A 10196-nucleotide genomic window follows, 5' to 3' on the forward strand; every position below is an offset into this window, starting at 1 on the left:
TCAGAGCTCTTGCAGCATGAACTGACATATTGTCCACCCAGCCAAAGGATCAGAGAATTAATGTAGCACTGAAAGCATAAGCTACAGCTAGCTATAAAATGCATAAAATGTGGTGAGTAGTTGAGAGAGACAGTAGTTGAACAGCTTTGAAAGGAGGAAGAGAGAAATAAATATAGAGAGTGATTGTCATTTTTTGTAACTTCCAGTTTCACTTATTTAGCTATTAAATGCACCTAACTAGTTTAGCGTACTGAAACACTCTGCTCAAACAGAGGGATGCTATGTTAGCTAGCTGGCTATGACTATCCAACACAACACTGGAACTCTTCCAAGTCAAGGTAAGCTTTTGGTTTTATAAATGTATTGCCACTGGGCTGGTGTAACTGCTTACTGACTATACACTGTAAAGTTACTGCATGATTGTAGCAGGTCTACTATCGCGTTAGTTCTATTAGCTATGCTGACTGACGTTACTTTAGCTAATGTGGTGACAACGATGTAGGCTGTGTGAAGCGGTTTGGCTTGGAAAGTTATTTTGCCTGTGTCACAGTTGTTGTCGGTGAATGAGGACCAATACGCAGCAGGTACGTGAATGCTCATCTTGATTTTTAATTAATCTCAAAAATGACCATACAAAATAACAAAACACGAACACTCGACAAATAAACAGTCTGGTAAGGCACAAGGCTATACACAGAATAATCACCCACAAATCACACATACAAACACACCCTAATATATGGAACTCTCAATCAAAGGCAGATAGACAACACCTGCCTTCAACTGAGAGTCCCAACCCCAATCAACCAAACATAGAAACACACAACCTAGACTAACCATAGAATTACTAAACATAAACCAAAACCCGGAATTACTAAATCAAACACCCTTTACACAAAACACACCACCCCGAACCACAGAAAACAAATACCCCCTGCCACGCCCTGACCAAACTACAAAACAATTAACCTTATATACTGGCCAGGACGTGACAGCCTGGCCACATACAGCTGATGTGTTGTGCATTGAAGTCCACAAGCGAAGGGAAAAGGTGAGAGGAGGAGAGCACATGGATGCAAGGAGGAATACAACGTGACTGTGTGTTTACGAGTGATCAGGGGTCTATTCAAATGGAACAAAATGGGGATAAACATACGTTAATTTGTCCAATAGAAACTCTCGTTTGCAACTGATGGACTAATGATTACAACCTAGATCAGCTAGATGCAGGCAAGAGTGTGCAAGGTGGTATTCAATGTCACTGTCTGTCACCTCAAATTTGTCTCTCGACCTATGTGCACCTACGTTGTAAACTTTCATTCATAGGCTAGGTTGTAGCAACCTCATGATGGGTATAGGGAAAATGTGAGTATCATGTAGTAGCCTAAACCTATCACTGTTACATTGAACAGGGTAAATGGAATATGAATGACAGTCATCCAATATGCTCTAATAGAAATAAGGAAATGCTCATGAAAAACAATCGTCCTCCCTCATCTTAAACGGCACTGACCGACACTGCACTACACCTGTTATTACAGTATACCTGAGAATTTGATCAGGAGTTTCTTCCACACGCTTTCTTTAGCCTGTTTTCCCATCTCTTCCTCTGACATCTGGCCTGTTGACTCCTTCCTAAGACTCCCTATCTCTGCTTGTATTAATCTCTCTGCCTCTTGTAGCATCTCACTGGTGTAGAACCCTCCTCCGTTATCTCTCACCATCTTCTCTATGGTGTTGAGTAACTCTGCTACTTCATACTGATTCCTGTACCGACCCTGCTGATTGGTGTTCCAGTATTTGTTGTCGATGAAGTGACAGCGGCCTCCACATTTCTCCACAAGCTTGTTCAGTTCATCATTCCCTTGGACAAACTTCTCAATGGTCAAACCATTGAGCTGGTCACCATGAGTGAAGAGGACTGTGGCATATTTGAAGGCCTCTGGTGAAAAATAAGTCTCGATTTTCGCCACGGCTTCGTTCTCGTGGACTGTGTACCGTTCAACTTTCAGTACAATGAGAAAGGCATGTGGCCCCGGAGCACACTCTGTTATACATTTGACTATTTTAGGTTTCAGCTCCTCTTCAGGGATGTCAGTGTCAAAGAATCCAGGTGTGTCAATCAGGGTGATGTTTCTTCCTTTGATGTTCTTGGTATGAGCTTTACATATCTGTGTTGAGGAGGTGGAGGAACTGTCTGAGAGGAACACATCATCTTGTCCGAAGATGGTGTTTCCAGCACTGCTTTTACCTCCTCCGGTTTTCCCCAGCAGCACAATCCTGATGTCTATAGGGAGGGTTCATAATTATATCTTCAAATTCAAAAGGCACTCGCACATCTGAGCCATCATTTTTGCAGGTGCATTGTGACAGTTGAATAAAATAAGAAATCTGCACACTGCTCTTGATAGTATCACTGCTCTTGAATAAGCTTTACGTATCGGGCTCACGGTCTTCATCAGAGCTTTTGTGAGTTTTCTACATTTTTACCCTTATGTAGACATAGCCCCATCCACATCCGTTCCACGCATCGAATGGGGTTGGAGTCGAGGGAAAACAAATGAGTGCTACCAAATATAACAATATGCATTTCATAAATATTCAAACAAAGTGTGTACATAAAGCGTATTAAACACGTCTGTAAAACCACAATGAGTACATCGACCTACCAAGCAAGTTTTCATAAATCATAGGGTACAGCGCAATACAACCGTCAGAGTAATCTGAAATAGGGGCGTAATTCATGTTCACGTTTACAACATAACATACATAGGCATTTCATCATTAAGTCCTTGAGGAAATAATGTCTGGAGGGTGAAAATCCCAAAACATTCTCTTTTGATCAGAGTATTATTTACAGTGGGCTCCAAAATTACTGACACCCCTGACTGGCAATGCACAAACAATACTTAAAAAAATATCAACAATATAATTATAGAGATAAACTCAAAATACCAACATGTGAAAATACTGTACTTTATTAATGTTTCAATGGAACCTACCAAAATCACACAATTATTTAATACAAAATACATTTCACCAAAATCAAGGTTTCATAATTATTGGCACTCCTCATTTAGTACTTAGTGCAACCACCTCCGGCAAGGATAACAGCATGGTCTTTTCCATTTCTCTATGCAGATCCTTTCAAGATCCTTCACATTCTTGGGTTTGTGCTTATCAACTGCCCTCTTCAACTCAGCCCACAGGTTTTCTATTGGATTGAGGTCCGGCGACTGAGATGTCCATGGCAGAACATTGATTTTGTTGTCACAGAACCATTTCTGTGTGGATCTTGAGGTGTGTTTTGGGTCATTGTCTTGTTGGAAAGTCCACATACGGCCAAGTCCCAGCCTTCTAGCAGAGGCAACCAGATTGTCAGCCAAAATTGCCTGGTACTTAGTGGAATTCATTATGCCATCAATCTTAACCAGTGCCTCTGGACCTCTGGAATTAAAACAGCCCCAAAACATCACTGACCCACCACCATATTTCACCGTGGGTATGAGGTGCCTCTCCTTGTATGCATCTGTTTCGAAGCCAAACATGCCGATGCTGTATCTGACCAAAATGTTCAATTTTGGTCTAATCTGACCAGAGCATCTTCTTCCAGTCATAATTTAAATGACGTTTGGCAAACTCCAAGCGCTTGTGTCTGTGTCTTGGGGTCATTAAGGGCTTTCTTCTGGCAACCCTTCCAAAGAGCCTGTGGTTGTGGAGGTGGCGTCTGATGGTGCTTTTTGAAACCTGGTGACCCCTGGTCGCCACCAAGGCCTGCAATTCTTTCAGTGATTCTTGGGGATTTTGTTGCTTCTCACGATCCTCCTCCCTATTCTGGGGGGCAAAATGCATTTGCGTCCTCTACCCGTGACGTTTTCAACTGTTCCATATCTTTAGAATTTTTTAATAATTGCTCTGACAGTGCTCAGTGGTATATCCAATCGTTTGTGGATCTTCTTGTAGCCATTACCAGATTTATGAAGGTCTACCGCCATCTGTCCCTTTTGAACTGCCAGTTCTTTTCTTCATGGTGGGATATTGCATGCGTGTTACCTCATTTTTATACCCTAGTGAAAAATTAAGTGCTGTAATAGCTCAATATAGTTCCTTAACACTTAGATAAACTTAAATAAGTGGAATTTAATTACTGGATTAATTTTGGTACATTTTATTTACAATAATATTTAAGGGTGCCATTAATTGTGAAGCCTTGATTTGGAGGACATTGATTTTTAATTAAATCAATAAATTATTTTGTTGGGTTCCATTGAAACATTAATAAAGTACAGTATTTTTCACATGTTGGTATTTTGAGTTTATCTCTATAATTATATTGTTTATATTTTTTTAAGTAATATTTGTGCATTGCCAGTCAGGGGTGCCAGTCATTTTGGAGCCCACTGTATATAACCTCCCCTGTCTGATATCTTAACTTTGTCTATGTCACAAAATCTAAAGGTAGAAATGAAACGTCAAGAGCAGTGATACTATTGAGCAGTGTGCGGGTTTCTACTTTTTTCTCATAACTCTAACTTGAAATGTATCATTCATATAGTAATAATGTATTTGATTTAAAGGTGGGGGTTTAGTGTTGTAACTCACCATGCGCTGGTTGAGCGCCCAATACAAACCCTCTGAGATGCAAAGCATTCTGGGCAGTCTGAAAAGCCTGTAGATTAGAACAAACAATACAACTGCAATGAAGGACTGTAACTTTATTGTTGAAAAAATGTGTAATTATGGATGTATGACAGTATTATAAAATGTCTTGGCTGAAACATATTGAAGTTAATGGACATTTTGTTTAATTCTTTGAGACCTTCTTTAAAAGTCTCTGCTCACCTTGGTAGAATCTCTGTCATTGGGATGGACGACAATGCGGACAAGGAAGGGAGTTCTGCTCGCTCGGTTCTGTTCATACCTATGGATCTCTTCTAGCAGAACCTGCGTTGCCACGATGTGAGGGAACTGGAGAACCACACCAGTTCCAACTACAGGGAAGGCAACGGAACAGAAGCCCCGGTTCTCACAAGAAGTCAGGATTTTCCTCACACCCTGCCTCAGAGCCTGAGACAGGACCAGAGGTCAAGGGTTAAAGGAGGTTCAAAGGTCATAACACACACACACACAAGCATACACACCTGTACTGCTGGTCCTTGGGGGTTGTTGTCCCAGTGTGCACAGCTGAGGAAGAAGACACGGCCAGAAATGAGACCAGACAGTTCCTCCACCAGAACGTTGTCACCAGGTGCAGTCCGTCTCCCTGATTCCCTCAGAAAAGCTGTCATCAGCGCCGGTCCAGCTGCCTCCATCAAGGCATTACCCACTCGGGAGGAGAGAGGGTCACTACCAACCATGGGGGACACCAGGGCATCCACCTTCAGAGAGATAGAGACAGAAAGACGGACGGACAGAGAGAGCAGGAAAAAGAGATACAGAAATTAAGTAAAAGGGTAAGAGAAAAAGGAAGAGAAAGTGTAAAAGAGAAATGGAACATTGAGTCAGTATGAAGTCAACCTAATTCACAGAATGTTGTTGAATCAAGGCTGTGGCCATGTCAGTGTGTCTCTCTCTCACCTGCTGCTTCTCTATGGTTCCCTGGATGATCTCCACCTGGACACAGACCTCTGGAGCAGCAGTTCCCCTGGCGGAGGTAGCAGTGGTGTCTCTCTGAGGAGCATGTGTAGTGGTAGTGGTGGTCCTGGACTCTACCTCCCACCCTGAAAACTCCCTCTTACCCTGTAACAGCCTATCACAGGCCTCCTGCATGGCTCTCACTGCCTCTCCACTCACATCAATCAGAGTGACCTTGGTAAGGATGCGCTGTTCCCTCCCAAAGTCCCTCACAGCAGAGACTATGGCCTCAGAACACACCTTCAGAGGAACGCCGAATATCCCCGAGCTGATGCAGGGCATGGCCAGGGTCTGGAGCTCCAGGGTCTCTGCCAGATCCAGGGCTGCCTTTACTGTCTTCTCCAGCAGAGGACGCTCATTCCCACCTACGCCGCCCCCTACTGGTCCAACTGCATGCAGCAGCATCATACAAGGCAGCTTCCCTCCTGTGGTCTCTACCACTGTACCTGTGGGTACTCTCCCGATCTGCCTAACCAGATCTATGCTGGCCCGCTGTACCTCAGGCCCCCCCGCCTGGCTCAGAGCTGCAGCCACGCCCCCAGCGTGATCCAGATCCTCATTCGCTGAGTTCACCAGTGCGTCTGCCCATTCCTTAGTGATGTCACCTTGACAAACCACTACCTGCAGCCCCCCCTGGAGGCGATAGCTGGTGGCTGCGACCGTCTCCTCACTTCTTGGTCCAGCGCTTGCTTCGACTGCGACATGGTTCTGTTGAGGGCGTCCCAAGACTCTTACATTGGATTGGTCTCTCAGAAAGGCCCCAATCTCCTCCCTCAGCTCCTGAACCTGCTTCAGGTGGCCCAGCAGCTGCACTCTACACCCAGGACCATACCTGGCTACCACCCTGCGTCTGCTCTGGTTCATCTCCTTCACCTTCTTCTCAAGTTTGGACTTCAGTTCAGCCTGGAAGGCACCTTTGGGCACGTCAATCTTCTCCTCCCCAAACTCCCCCAGCAGATCATTCTCAGCCTGGTCCAGTTTCCCAGAGGAGAGGGAGAACAGACGGAGCTCTGTATCCCCCAGCTCTACCTCCACATGGAGTCCCAACCCCAGCAGACTGCTCAGGTTCCCAGGCCTCCCATACTCCTCCCTCAGGAAGGACAGGAGGTGGAGGGACACCTCAGGCACCATCCGCTCCAGCACCAGAGAGATTGTATCTGTAACTAACTGTCTGGCTGTCCAGACTTCACTTGCTGAACCCTCCAGCACCAGCTGAGATGAGTCCCTGTGCGTGACCTTCACCCCTGGAACAGCCTCACCTACATCCTTCTCTATAACTTTCCCTAGAAGACGGAGCTTGGACTGTCCAAGTTGACAGGTGGTGCTGATCTTCTCCTGCTGCACGGAGCTCAGACCCTGAGCCTGGAAGGCCTCCAGCTCCTTCAGCTTGGCCTGGACCTCGGGCCCCTCCCCAACCACCACCGCAAACCCTTCCCCTGCCTCGCAGTAAACCCTCACATCCTCCGAACCCAGGGTACTTCTCAGCAGCAGAGACTGGAGCATACATGGGTCTACCTCATAGTGACATTGGTACCGCTCATGGAGATGTTTGAACAGTTTCTCTACCTGTGATTTCCATGGTTCCAACCCAACCCTGACTCCACATAACCCAGGTTGGTCTGTATCTCTGACCACTGCCCTCCCATCCTCTGGGTAGAGGTGGACAGAGCAGCCCAGAGAGGACAGCTGCTGATGCAGGTCTCTTCCAGCTCCAGGGCTCTCCTTCAGGTATCGCAGGAGGTAGGAGTCTAGATGGAGTTCATGCTCTAGGCCACCGGGTGGCGATGTCTGGACAGGGAGGGAGGGATGGAATGGTCAGTCAGTCAGAGAAAAAAGGTATTTCCTGGGGAATTCCACTCTTAATGATTATTATGTCTGTATTTATCTACGTTTATTATTCATTTATTATTGTAGGTTGACCGTACAGTTGCGTCTGGATTATCTGATAAATCTAGCAACTGGTTTGGCATTTGTCCATTTAGTTTAGTACAGATTTGTTTTGCTAAAATGTATGTTCTTGTCATTCCTCATATTGTAAATTATGTTACTTATTATAATATCACATAAATCAAACATGCAATAAAATCAGACTTTTTTGACCTCATTTGAAGGGATAATAAAGTTATTACCTGACAGACAGATCCATGATATATGACTAAACCTTATGTTTACTGGGATGTAAATACAACAACAGTCCATTGACATCTGTGTGTTTTAACCGCATGTTATGGAAAAGAAATGTCGTATCTAACAGGTTACGTCACTCAGCCTGTAATCTATACTGTAGTTGTGTCTGTATAGTCTGGGCTCACCGCCTGACTGCTTACTGGGGAGCTTGTCTCCAGGCTGTCTCTCAGAGTGAGGGAGAGAGGTCCTCCAGGCATCTCCAACACATGATGAGCTTTCTGAAGTACCCTCTCCTGGACTGGAAAAGATACAGAGTCATAATGAGTTGTTGTTGTCATGTAGTAGTAAGAACAATAACAGCAACAATAATAATAATATATGTTAACTGTATTCATTAAGCCTTTTAAATTCACTCCAGGACTTGAAGAGTTAAAGGATAAATAGGCTAGAGGGGTAAATTAATACACTGTATGTACAGTACATCTATAGTTATTAATTCATATTAAAAGTTATTAAAACAATGTGTCTTCCTGTTAAGATTGATAAATTACTCTACAGTTAATCAATATGATGAAATATAAAGTAATGCATGTGTCCATGGCTATGTGAAAGTGAAACTTAAGCCCATAACAGATGTATTGCATATATGTCAGTCATCACTAGTTACCGCAGCCACAAAGTCAATGTTGTTTACCTTTATTTAAGTCATTTAAGAACACATTCTTATTTTCAATGACAGCCTAGGAACAGTGGGTTAACTGCCTTGTTCAGGGGCAGAACGACAGTTTTTTACCTTGTCAGCTCGGGTATTCGATCTTGCAACCTTTCGCTCTAACCACTAGGTTACCTACCGCCCCATGGTTAATTCTACATTTTATTTTCTTAATTAAAATCAGATTTTTAAACCTAACCCTAACCTTAACCTTAACCACAATATTAACATTATGCCCAACCCTAACCTTAAATCAAGCAATGTTTTCATGAATGTTGATGATAGCCAACTTTGACATGTGTGGCTGTGGTAACTAGTGAAAACCGCATATCTAACAAACTTTCTGATTCAACAAATCCCCCTAGAAAGTTTAAATAGTGTTTTACCAAAATGTAGGTCTATATAGATAATAATCAAATGGGCCATAGAATAAAACATATATTGAAAAAACAAACTTTGATTTATGAACCGACATTGGCACAGTAGGCTATATTGTGTGTGTATATATATATATATAAGGCTCTCAATATCCTGTCAGTTCGCCTTAACTTTGTCATACCTGTCCGGTAAATAAACGCAATCTTGTAAACTTTGTCACCAACTGATTCTACTGGTCCACAATCTCCGCCACCGGATTTACGTCGAATTTCAAAATACTTTTTTATCTTCTCTTTCTGTGATGTGTCCAGAGTCTGGCACTCGAAGAAAACAGGGTATTTGTAAACGTCCATATTATAAAGTAGCCTGGCTATTAGTCAGTCGATCGAGGAGAATAACTACATTGCTGCCACCACATACACCCACGCTTGGGCACGAATTCATATTCTTTGATCAGATTTGCATAACTTGATGAACTATAGAGATCGCCTAGTCGTCTATTATTGGTTCAGATTTAGTCCGTCCGGCCCGTACGGAAAATCAACGTCTGTGTTCACGCGCTGCTCGTTGTGGGGATTCGGTTGATCTGGCCCGGTCGCCCAGGTTTGCCGATTTTGCACCGGGTGAAAGCTGATTGCATTCGTTTTGGAACAGGGCTGCCTCCTGGCCCGGTTCAAAGCCCACAGTGATGTCGGCTCAAATCAAAAGTGGTGTAATTAAACATGCGGGGTAATGAGAAGGATTTTTTGTTTTCACATGCAAAAGTGATTGCTTTTGATACATATTAACACTTTATCTGCCTTTCCGATGAAAACTAGTTTGAAAATTCAAATATATATTGTATGGAAAATAGATTTTCTATGTTTCCGGATGATACATCATGCAGCAATGTTGACAACATGACCAAGTGACAGATTGCTATTCGATTTGAACCACGCTTGCCGGTTCAAATCGGCTCAGCATAATCGAATCCGCCCAATGGTAGAGGGAAAGGCTCCATACAGTGAGGTGCTCCACTGCCACTGTTGGGCTGACCTGAGAACCATAAATGCATTTTTTTGTTGCCGTATACTGCAGGGTGTATGTTTAGGCTAAGTGATTAGCTATTGAGTCCAATGTTTACCATAGCATATACTGTGGGTGTGTATGTAGGCTACATACACATCATTATTGCTGAATTCAGGTGCTTTTCAGAAATCAGACATTTCTGACTTGCGAGTTGATTGAATGCAGCACATTGAATGAAATAATATCCACAATATTGCTATATTTAAAACAAGCCAGAGAAAGTTGGTTGCAATCTCAGTATATTCCACCAGAAAACACAGAACAAATAATACAACCA

General features: G+C 43.4%; 1 protein-coding gene across 2 annotated transcripts; it reads right to left on the reverse strand.

Annotated features, from left to right (window-relative positions):
* Positions 1 to 585: 585 nt before the first annotated feature.
* LOC106578011 (uncharacterized) lies at positions 586 to 9431 on the reverse strand. Of its 2 annotated transcripts, none has more exons than XM_014156540.3 (7): positions 9033 to 9431; positions 7962 to 8059; positions 5578 to 7422; positions 5142 to 5378; positions 4843 to 5067; positions 4603 to 4669; positions 586 to 2287 (listed from the first exon to the last, which is right to left on the reverse strand). In XM_014156540.3, exons 1-7 carry the CDS (start codon positions 9202 to 9204, stop codon positions 1536 to 1538), a joined length of 3396 nt encoding a protein of 1131 aa, XP_014012015.2. In that variant the 5' UTR covers positions 9205 to 9431; the 3' UTR covers positions 586 to 1535. The 2 variants fall into 2 exon arrangements, with proteins under 2 accessions (XP_014012015.2, XP_014012014.2); XM_014156539.3 differs by having other exon boundaries at positions 7947 to 8059.
* Positions 9432 to 10196: the final 765 nt, after the last annotated feature.

Source organism: Salmo salar, chromosome 18, assembly GCF_965601325.2.
Source record: "Salmo salar chromosome 18, fSalSal1, whole genome shotgun sequence".
Taxonomy (NCBI): Eukaryota; Metazoa; Chordata; class Actinopteri; order Salmoniformes; family Salmonidae; genus Salmo; species Salmo salar.